The sequence below is a fragment of the Rhipicephalus microplus genome, chromosome X (assembly GCF_043290135.1).
Source record: "Rhipicephalus microplus isolate Deutch F79 chromosome X, USDA_Rmic, whole genome shotgun sequence".
NCBI lineage: Eukaryota > Metazoa > Arthropoda > Arachnida > Ixodida > Ixodidae > Rhipicephalus > Rhipicephalus microplus.
Window position 1 is genome coordinate 315,917,605 of NC_134710.1, and position 11,293 is coordinate 315,928,897.

The 11,293-nt window shown below is 42.3% G+C and overlaps 2 protein-coding genes across 6 annotated transcripts; one reads left to right on the forward strand and one right to left on the reverse strand.

Annotated features, from left to right (window-relative positions):
• Nucleotides 1-1,321: 1,321 nt before the first annotated feature.
• Nucleotides 1,322-5,318, reverse strand: LOC142761697 (uncharacterized). The gene is made up of 8 exons (XM_075879524.1): nt 5,000-5,318; nt 4,355-4,452; nt 3,931-4,267; nt 3,540-3,676; nt 2,808-2,946; nt 2,656-2,730; nt 1,779-1,899; nt 1,322-1,432 (listed from the first exon to the last, which is right to left on the reverse strand). Exons 1-8 carry the CDS (start codon nt 5,184-5,186, stop codon nt 1,399-1,401), a joined length of 1,128 nt encoding a protein of 375 aa, XP_075735639.1. The 5' UTR covers nt 5,187-5,318; the 3' UTR covers nt 1,322-1,398.
• A 91-nt stretch (nt 5,319-5,409) lies between these two features.
• On the forward strand, nt 5,410-10,229 carry LOC119175645 (uncharacterized). 5 transcript variants are annotated; one of them, XM_037426561.2, is made up of 6 exons: nt 5,410-5,666; nt 5,961-6,131; nt 6,221-6,397; nt 6,471-6,545; nt 6,846-6,917; nt 7,265-10,229. In XM_037426561.2, exons 5-6 carry the CDS (start codon nt 6,915-6,917, stop codon nt 9,449-9,451), a joined length of 2,190 nt encoding a protein of 729 aa, XP_037282458.1. In that variant the 5' UTR covers nt 5,410-5,666; nt 5,961-6,131; nt 6,221-6,397; nt 6,471-6,545; nt 6,846-6,914; the 3' UTR covers nt 9,452-10,229. The 5 variants fall into 5 exon arrangements, 4 of the variants coding, with proteins under 4 accessions (XP_037282458.1, XP_037282459.1, XP_075735637.1 ...); XM_037426562.2 differs by having other exon boundaries at nt 7,268-10,229; XM_075879522.1 differs by lacking the exon at nt 6,846-6,917.
• Nucleotides 10,230-11,293: the final 1,064 nt, after the last annotated feature.

Below are 11,293 nucleotides of genomic sequence, written 5' to 3' on the forward strand. Positions count from 1 at the left end.
AATTGCCAGTTAGTTGCAATGGTGCGCACCATTTGAAATTGGTTGGTGACAAACTGGTAGCCCCTTTGGCCTCACATGGCCAGCCCATGAAAACGAAATGGTACGCTGGTGGTTGTCCAATTGGTGTGAATTGGCTAACCCGTTGAATCTAACTGGTGGTCAATTAAATATCCCGTTGATTTCAAATGGTCAACCCATTAAGACTAAATGGTACGCAGGTGGTTGTCCACCTGGTGTGAATTGGCTGACCTGTTGAAGCTAACTGGTGGTCAATTGGAAACCCCATTGACCTCAAATGGTCAACCCATTAATACTAAATGGTATGCAGGTGGTTGTCCACCTGGTGTGAATTGGCTGACCTGTTGAAGCTAACTGGTGGTCAATAGGAAACCCCATTGACCTAAAATGGTCAACCCATTTATACTAAATGGTATACTGGTGGTTGTCCACTTGGTGTGAATAGGCTGACCTGTTGAAGCCAACTGGTGGTGAATAGAAAACCCGTTGACCTGAAATGGTCAACCCATTGAAAATTAATGGTAGGCACGTGGTTGCCCGGCAGGTCTCAGTAGACTAACCCGTTGAAGCTAACTGGTAATCCTGTGGTTCCAGATGTTTGGCCCACTGATCGTAACTGGCATTCCAAACAGCCCCCAATTCATTCTAGTTGGTAAGCAAATTCAATGTGGCTGGTAACCACATGACTTCCCACATTGTTGCAAATGGTCAGCACTTTGATGGTAATTGAGACTCCAATGATTCCATATGTTTCAATAAAAGGTTGAGTTGGGCTAGTTGATACATACTTGGATACATGCAGCGCGAACTTAGACAAAGAACACAGACAAGCGCTCGTCTGCGTTGTGACTCTCTGGTCTTCGACCAAGCTGCACTGCATGTATCCAGATGATTGGCCCAGTGACAAAAGCTGGTGTTTAGCCAGTCACCATTCTACCTGGTAAGCCAATTTAATATGGCTGGCCATTAGTTTCTGGTAAGCACTTGGTTGACGCTAAATTGCTAACTGCATTTCAGCCAGCCAGTGGTTGGTATACAGAGAGAGCCAACTGAAGCTAAGTAGTAGTGTAGTAATTGCAGTCTCTTGGCTGACCTATAAACATGATTATCACATTTCTGCGGATGCAAGTAGAAAATGACAATCCTGTAGAAGGCTGGCTGTCATCACACTGCACTTCATTAATTGCAATTTCACAACACAGTGGAAACAGCACAGGCTGGATTACCTAGTGTGAATGTGACATTAATGCACACTCAAATGCATGCACATACAAGATAAAAACAATGGTAGAGAAAAAAAAAATATGAAAGAATGAAAATTTATTCACACATTCCATAATATTTACACTATTTAGAAAATGCACCAATGGTCCTCCTCTGTTAAACTTCCGCAACGCCCTGGTTGTCCTTCGCCCTGCAAATGTTTTGCAGAATTTATACATTTAGTCAGCCACACAATGGCTTACATTCTTCCAAGTCTAGATGTGATTTAACATAAAAACATTAACATAAAAATAGCTATGCATGTTGAAGGGGTACAACAGCTGTGCCAATTACGCGAATTTGATACAATTCCCCGCTTTTGCGCCGAGCTGCCAAAACCATATTGCGCCACGCTGCGCCAAAATGCCAGACGAGCCTCCAAATTTTCTCAGTCTCTTTCTGTACATGCATGTTGCAAGCAGATGAATATGGCCAAGTTTCTCTTAAAAAAAGGGGGGGGGGGGAGTCCTTTGACACAAAGAACACACTTATCTTACCGCTTGGCAAGCTTCTCAATATCTGAAAGCTTCTCAACAATGAAGTGGTTCATCTGTTTGACTGCCAACGGCAGTACTCCTGCAGGCACGCCTTGATGCTCCAGACGTGCTCTGTAGCAGTCTGAAACAACAAAAATTATCAATAAATAGCCTTGAAGAAACCAGCTGCTTAAAGAACTAATAGCATCGATATTACTTTAAGAACACAAAAGTTCAAAATTGAACTTTTAGTCATATTTCTTGATGCAATGAAGTGTTATATGCTGAATGGCCTAGAATATGCCTTAGCAGCACAGGCTTGAACAATACAGAAAGCATTCTCCAGTTAGCAAAAGTGTTCCGTTCCAGCATTTATTAGAAAAAGGAAACTGCGAACTTAGCGTGCACATGCACAAAAATAATCTAAAAAAGTAACATTTCACAGCTCTCCACTCGCACCATGTAACTGTGTGGATTTATATAGTGCAGGAAGAAAGCAGAGAACACTATTTCTTTTTTTGTCATTTTTTATGAAAGAGATATAAGTTATGATGAAAAAAATGCTGGCAGTCTACACACTAGCTCTATTGTTGGCTTTTCTTTTTTTCGACTATCTTTTTGAACTACCAGTGCATTTAAGAGACTTAAGACTTTCACCTGCCTGCACTCCTGACTAAAACAAATGAATTTAATAGTAAGTAAGAGGCAAGGTGTTGGGTCACATTTTTACAACTACATAGTTTATGTAAAATTGTGTTCATAACTGAAGTCAAAGCAGACAGTAAAGTTTGTAGTGGCTTCAAAATAGACTCAATTGCAACCGAGCTTTGCTGTGATTTCATGTACTAAGAATAAGATTGGTTCAATATGCATTCCAAGAGACTGTCTGCACACTTACCACGCATTACGTCCAACTTCCACGGTGTTAGGGGAGCCTTGCGTGGACGGTTAGGGTACCGTGGACAATGTTTTCCTGCATAACAGATATCCACAACAACGAATTCCCCCGTTACCAACTGACACACACTATGCTTTTGTATTATAACCAACCATGCAGGGAGCGCTCCTTAAGGTTGTCTTTCGACCAGATGGTGACTAGCAGGTCCTTGACAAATAAGGAATCCTTATGATGGGACTGCACATGTTCCCATGCACCTTTCTTGACCATAAGCCCTCGTCCAATGTCCACCTGCACGGAACATATGCATTCTGAAGGCATCCATGTGCAGTGCAACCTGTATTGCATATCATAAACAACAAAGGTCTATTCATTTCACCAGCACTTTGTCAGCCAGTTTTGTGGTGCTGCACTCTAGCATTCTTTCTATGAACTGCACATGGTGGTGTCAGCACCACAGTATTCATTGAGAGAAAGTGCAGCCTTTGTGCAAGACCAGTTTACAAAGTGCCTGCACCTTCTCAGTGAGGTTGTGCTGAATCCGCGCAGCACGAGATGGCTAAAACAGCAGCAGACAAGGCCAAGTGTATTCCTTAATATTTCTGTCCAACAAGTACGTTAGTGAAGTTGTTTTAGTAAGTTGTGTTGCTGACAACGAAATTCATTTTTTTTGGTTGTTCATAAGTTCTGCTTAAAATTTACACATATCTATAATGATCACTGAACTCTTTTTGGAATGTCTTGCTCAGCTGTGCAGAGACAAACTTCTATGACAAGTAATCTATAATGCTCAATCTTGCTTTATATTATTTTAACATGCTTTCAAAAGAACAGTTGTTTGTAATTTGGACAGCTGCACATTATTGACATTCCAGATAGAATACCATTGTTTCACTGTCATTCGGTTGCGGATTGGATGAACCTGGGCGAAGGGCTCGCTCTGTCAAGGTGTCTTGTAGATCCTCAGACACGGAGGGGCTCGACTGGCTGCCATCCATGATCCTTTTCATAATTCTGCAGCCTGCATTTATACATGAGGTGCCGTGCTGTTTGCATTGCCCAGAGAGGAAAAAGAGCTGACAAAATATTTTCATTAAATTTCATCAAACAGCTGTAAACAATAGCCATTTGCAGTCTAAACTCGAAATATCTTCACTTAAAGACTGCCGAACGTTTTATGGTAACAAGCTGTACACACTGCTAAATGTCAGAAGAATGGCATTAATGCTTTCACAGCACAAAATCAGTACAATGAAGACATTTTCTGCTTCATACCTTTCATGTCTTCCAGTGCAGAAATAACCTTGTCCTGAAGCTCCATGTTCAGTCTTCTGAGTTGAGCCATCTCCCTGTCTTTTTCTTCATTTTGTTTTCGCAGTTGGCGAATGATGGTAGATTTTTTCTCTACCTGCTCTTCAAGGTTATCAATGGTTTCATGAGCCCCCTGAAGGCGCCCACTGTCCATTGCTTCTTTGTGGTGCTTTTTAGAATGTGGCCCATCTTGATTTTTCGCCTGCCTCTTCATATTTTCTTTCTTGCTTTTTAAAAGCTGAAGCAGGCGTGCCTCTGCACCACTTGTTGTTTTGTTTTTCGTTTTTTCTTTGATAGGGCTCTGGGCGAAAATAGAAAATAACTTGTTACACACTGTTTACACAAGTGTTGACAGGACCTTTTGTAGGAGGTTTAGATAATAATTTACCTCCGCTTCATTCTCGTAGTCCGAAGACGCCGGCGAATAAACCCTCTTCGGAATACGCGTTCTCTCTCTGGCCTCTGTCTCCGCGAAGTCCTCCGATTCTGGAAAACGTGAGGGCGGATTGCAACATTAACATTTACTGAGTTAGTGTCACATCATCCTCTGACGCGTGCACATTTCACGATCTCTAGCATGCACTTTTATTAGTTTTATTGCATTGTAAATTAACCATCGAACCTCGTGTGAATGCTTAAGTACCGTTGTAACACAACGTCATATGCCGCGAGCGAAATAGTAGCGTATAGACCTTGTCATTAGGTATAAAAGCTGCAGTGCCACAAACAAAGGCGCGTCCTACCGCAAAAGGGCCTTATATACTCCAGGCTGATATACCCGACGCTGTTGGTATCTCTCTGCGGCCAGGTAAATACCAGCGTCATCTCCGTAGAGTTTTCAGGTATATGCATAAATTAATAATGACACCATACTTATTTGCGATTGCACGCGGTAAATTAACAAAATGAACTATGCTAGTGGAGATTATCGATAAAATACTTTGTAGTTACTAACGGTGAACAGTGCTTAGCAGTCAGCCAGGCCAAAGAGAATGCATTTCGCCGGCAACATATCAAACAAAAGCAGGCTTACCTCCCAGTGCCAGAATCCGGGCCCTATAGTAATCGCTGTCTCCACTGTCGTCCGTCCATTTGACTAAATAGAGGGATTTGGACTTGAAGTCTTGCTGGTGACGGGGGAAGAAATCTTTAACGTCTTCTATTGGCACCGTTCCAATTTTTTTATCATCTTCGTACCGGACTCGAACGTGGGTAATCATCTTGCAATGCTGAAGAAAACATCTACACACGTGCGCTACAGCTGGTCAAACGCTGGTCGCACACAGCAAGCAACAAGGGTCGACCGCAGCTGCGGATCTGATAGTTTGTCAATGAAAATGTTATTCTTCATTATAAGTAAACAAAAAATCAGAATAATTTTAAAAGTATTTTTTTACTTTTATAATGTTTGTTTAACGCTACGCTGTTTCAATCAATTCACATGCAGACTGCTGGCTGCAGGGTGTCTATGCAATATGGCAGCCGCTGTGGCCGCAGGCAGCCGGTGCACATTGTCCTATCGCTTACATCGCCGTTTCTGTACTTCGTGTCCCGGAGTGAAATAAGCCGTCTTGTTGCTTCAAGACCTCGCGATGGAGCGCGGTCCGAAGAAAAGAAAGAGAGGACCCTACAAGACTTATTTAAATCCCAAGTCTCAGTTCCAGCTACCAAGGAGCACCGCACGCGCTTGCCCGCCGACCGTAAGTTCTGATCATTTTCAACATGGATGGGCACTTTCGATCGGGGTTTTAGCTTGATCCGGGCCCTGCTGGTATCAGATCAGCGGTTGTCCACAACATTAATCTGCATGTTGCTCAACGACTTCGATCGTTGCGCCGTGTTTTACGGTCTTCCTTTTTACCACCCTTTATAGTTCTGCCCGCGAATGATCGAATGTGCTCGGCCGTGTTAAATTGCTATTTTTTATCAGTGCATTTTCTTTTTCATTAATTTAGCGCAGCAATTTAAGTCCAAATCTCATTATTTTCTTCTAGGGTGCCAGCCCTAGCATGCCTTCTTCGAGTGATGAGGCAGACAGCGACACTGAAAGGGCAGATCCACCAAGTCGAACAACATCACTGAAGAGCCGGAATAGTCACATAGCTAGTCCGGGCTCCGAACGTCCGGAAAGTGAAGAAGATTTCCCCGAGTCCGATAATGAGCCGGTAAATTGAGCTGGTAGTAGAATGCTACGAGAACTATTGTTTCTATACGATAAACCGTTTACTATATCGGCGCACTTGTTCTATCACAGGTAACGTCAAGTGGAGGCCGGTTAGGCTCGTCAGCTGGCAGTGCTATGGAAGCTCCTGCTGCAGCCCCTGAAGCACAAGAGCAGAGGAACAGCGCTGATCCGTCACAGAAATTTCCTGCACGCGAGCCTCACGCCCCAGCAGATGAAGTTATTTTACTAAGGCTTATCAGTTAATTAGTAAGCATACACATGCTATTTTATGCTTATGTATTACGATGGGAAATTATAAATTTTGGTTGGTTTTTTTTAGGACTCTCCACTTCAAGACGGCATTGCAAGCCTTTCTGACGCAGATGATTCGTCACTGTTTGATAAGGATGAAGAGGTAACTTTTACACACTAGTTGCACTCTACAAATATGTGCAGCTGGAAGATTCACATCCACTAGAATAGCCTTGAGCAAGTGCATTGGCACTGTGGTTTTCTCTTGCATAATCAGTTCAAGACGAGTTATCACTTGGGACAATAAACTCTGGGAACAACCTGCAACAGGTTTTCAGACCATGTTCTTAACACTGTCTGTTGTCATGTAATTTACGTGCTATGAGTGAACTAGCACAGCTAACTAGAATAGGCAGATTGGGTTACTGTGGCACTAAATGCTTATTTTTTTTTTTCTTCACAGGAAGCTTTTTCAAGTGACCATGCTTCACAGCAAGGTTTCCCTGGAGATTTTCTCACATTAGATGATGACATGGTGTGTTTGTTTTCACTGGAAATAACTAGATTTATGGTCAGGTTTTAAGGGCACTACTTTCACAGGCTCTTTTATGTACTGGAAAATGTCTGTGTAAATTGGGCACTGTTAAGAGGGACACGTAGCGGTGATTTGGTGAATGATTCATTTCAAGATCACTGGCTCTTTCATTTTAAAGAATATCTCACCAGTTGGTCTGTAAAAAGTTATCAGCCTAGCAGGCATGATATTTTGTACTGATCAATAACAGAGTTGTTTGCTCATATTCATTGGGCTTATCACGGTTCACTATAACTGAATTCTGTGATAGCTTCATTGACGAAAGCTTTTTTTTTTTTTACTTTCAGCAGCCTGCTGCAGATCCAGTGACAGAGCCTGATCCATCTTGCAAGGCACGCTTTGGAGACCTTTTTACACAACTTGTCACTGAGAAAGTGGTTCTTTCGAAGGGAGATATTCTCCTAATGGCACTAAAGCATGCTGTGAAGAATAATTTGACTCTTTTGGGTTTAACTAGCTTAATAGATTTAATTAACAGAATTTTTGATAAACCTATATTACCTCACTCACAGTATCACCTACATAAACTTTTTAGCGAAACTGGCACCACTATGACTTTTTTCTTTTTTTGTCCGAGATGCTTTTCGCATATTGGCAGTCTTGAGACAAATTCTTACTTGAAATGCTCGAAGTGCAGTCACACAACTTTTGTGTCTTCCCTTTCGGATGCCCCCTTTTTTGTCACTCTCGATGTGGAGTCGCAACTTCAAAGGCTACTTAAGGACTGTGATCTTCTTGATTTAACAAAGCCCCTTCCGACGAATGGGACATTTTCAGACATCTGGGATGGTACAATGTATCGTACTTTTGTAGCCGAATCTCAACACTGTGGACCAAGAATCAGTTTCTCGTTGAATGCAGATGGGACCCCGCTTTTCAAATCAAGTGGGACATCAATTTGGCCCATCCAGCTAATTGTTAATGAGCTCCCTCCACAGCAAAGAATGTCCAAATTGGTCCTGGCCGCATTGTGGTTCTGGAAAGAAAAGCCAAACATGGCACTTTTCCAAGGTACTTTTGTTGAGAAAATGAACGAGCTGTGTGAGAATGGCGTTGAATTACAACGTCAAGGAAGGGTTGAAAAATATAAGGTCTATTGTATCTGTTCAAGTGTAGATTCTGTTGCTAGGGCACCGATGCAAGGTGTAACCCAATTTAATGGGTATTTTGGATGTAATTGGTGTCTCCAAAGAGGTGAGAGAGCTGGCGGGGCAACTAAATACCCAGTTGAGGAAGTTGAACCCACAGAAAGAAGTGAGCTCCAAATGCTAAATGACATGGAGATTGCTTTGAAAGGGGGGGTGCCTGTGCAAGGAGTCAAAACAGTGTCACCGTTGATAAACCTGCCCCATTTTAACATAGTGTGGAGCTTTGTGCCAGACTATATGCACTGTGTCTTGCTGGGGGTAGCGCGCCAGTTCCTAGAATTGTGGTTCAATTCTGATAGTGCCTGTTCAATAAGCCGACATCAGCACATAGTGGACCGCAGGCTTATGTCTATTAAGCCACCAATGGATGTGAAGCGATTGCCGAGGCCGACAAAAGAGCGGAAATGGTGGAAGGCCAAGGAACTTGAGAGCTGGCTACTTTGTTACAGTGTCCCTGTTTTGCATGGCATTCTTGAGAAGCCATACATGCAACACTGGGCTTGCCTAGTTGAAGCCTTGCACATAATGTTGCAGCGTGCAATCAGCCCAACTGAGCTCACCATTGCCGAGGGGCTATTGTTGGAGTTTCATGTGCGTGCAGAACTGCTGTTTGGCAAGTCAGTCATGACATTCAACATGCACCAACTGACTCATATAGCAAAGAGTGTGCGCCACTGGGGACCACTTTGGGCACACAGTGCGTTCCCATTTGAAGCTGGGAACGGCAGCCTAAAAAAAGCTGTAAAAGCAGCTAACGGAATTCCCCATCAAGTCTGCCGAGTCCTACAGATGGAAAGCATGGTAGTAGAACTTCAACGGCAGGCTATCAGTCCAAGTGTAGCAGAGTACTGCTCGTCTTTTGATGGCACAAAAACGCAAAAAAGCGTACTTAGTAGTGGTGGCTACCGTTTTTTCGGACACGGTTCCCGACGTGCATCAGCAGGTTTGCAGCCATCTTTACATGACACTACCCTTGAGTTCACCAAATACAGAAGAATGTTGGCGAAGGGATCAATTATCACTGATAGCATGTATGCATCTAACAAGAGGACCAATAGCTCTGTTGTTGAACTTCAAAATGGGCATTTTGTTATTGTTGAAGAAATATACCATGGCAGCGACAACAAAGCATATATATCTGCAAGGAAATTAAGCTGCAGTCCAGTGATGTACAACTTGGTGGCCATGTCACATGTGCTGAAAGTAAATCACAAGGCAGCGAATACATCACTGGTCGAATGCTCTGAAATCAGAAAGGTGGTTGTGTTTGTGGAACTCGAAAGAGCTTCCTATGTATGCTTCCCTCCAAGTTCCTTTACATTGTAATGTATTTGAAGTGAAGAACCTATGCTGTGTAAGTTTTAAAGGAACCCTGTTTAGTGCACACTATGCCTCAAAACATGAGCGTTTTTTTATGTGAGTGGCCCTTGAAATGCCTTGAGGCGATCGACGTGAAATCGCCACCCGTGACTAGTTAGCTCTTCTAGTAGGCAAGATGTTTGTCATGATGACTCATACCATTGAAACAATTCCGTTTGAGTATATATAATGTATATAGTTCATCAAAAAGTATATAGTGAATCCAAATGTAAATTAATAAACATTGAGTATGTTATGTATATATAACATTGCCACGTCTATATATGGTAATAGAAGATTTGTACGGAGGATTCGCGGGTGACCTGATCATCTCCAAGCAAGCTCACCTAACATCATTCACTTTCTGGATATGGTGATGATTTTTTGTTTCACGATTATGTTTCAATGCATGGTGACAACATGGTGTACCTCATAAAAATTGTTCTTTAGAGCAGTCATGCCTGTGTAGCTCATGAACATACCAAGAAAATGTTTTTAAATGTGCAGTGAAAATGGTTATGTGTGGGCCCGCACATGAGAGCCTCCCCGGCTGCATATTTGAGACCACTGATATAGAGGGATTTATCGTGCTGTGCAGATTAAATTGATTGACCACATGGCTGTGACAAATTGTGAAATATCTGTCTGTAAGCCAGCTTGCTCTCTAGGTTTGATTGTTTTTGGAAATATTTTTTTTTCGTTAAAGTCTAGTGTTTTGCATATTGTATTAGGTATCTGAATATTACCGAAAAGAGATCGGTGGGTCTGAATTTCTTTAAATTTATTATGTCTCTTTTTGTGTGTATTAATGTTTTATATTTGCATTGTGTACTGAATGTTTTCCTATATTTATTCAGTGGGTGCTGTATTTTTTTTATTCTTACTGCTATTGTATTCTTTATTTTAGTGTGTGTGTCGGGGTACTGCAATATTACATGACGCTTTTTATTCTTTTTCATACAAGTTCAGTCTTGTACACTATGCATAGAATGTGTGCTTGTCATTCATACATAATTCATTGTGCCACTGTGAGCATCCTTAAAGGCCAACTCCAGCGATTTTTCGACCATGTCAAGGTAATGGTGTTTCTGTGTTCCTGAGACACTCTTGTCACGAGCCCAATAGCTGAAATGCTCAGGAAATTCGAAAACAATTTTTAATAAGCAAAAAGGTGCAAAACCGAAACCCGACCGGGCGCCCGGTCTGCATATGATGTACTATTTGTTAAGAACTGGAGGCCGTATACTGGTTCTGCCGGCACGTAGTATGAAAACTGTGAAAGCCAGACCAGCGAAGCACCGGCAAAACACCACAGAGGAAGGAAGAAAGCTCTCCCGTGCTATGGTCGTGCCAAACACCACCGCTGTCGTCTTGGGGCCAGCACAATAAACAATGTAGGGGCCAAAGTAGCGATGCCATCGCCTGCGTCACTTTCGTTGACATGACAAACTTGACATCGCACTGACAGTGTTGCCAATAATTCTGGCAAGCGAGGCGAGTTTTTCGAGGCAATCTTTAAAATTCATTTGCAAATAATCTGCGCATCTCTCAAGCCTGTAATTGGCATAAATGACAGGAATGTGCGTAAGAGTGTACCCAGCGAATTTGATTGAGATTCGTTGACCTCGAAAAACCACCGGAGTTGACCTTTAAGCATCCTTAAATAAGTAAAGACATGCTGTTCACGTGTAAACTGTTAACCTGTATGAAACCTGTTTCTCAGTGCTTTACTGAAATGCCAGTTGTATGGCAATGCCTTTTTCCTCCTTTGGAACTAAAATTCCTTTTATTGTGATTCAATTTACTGTT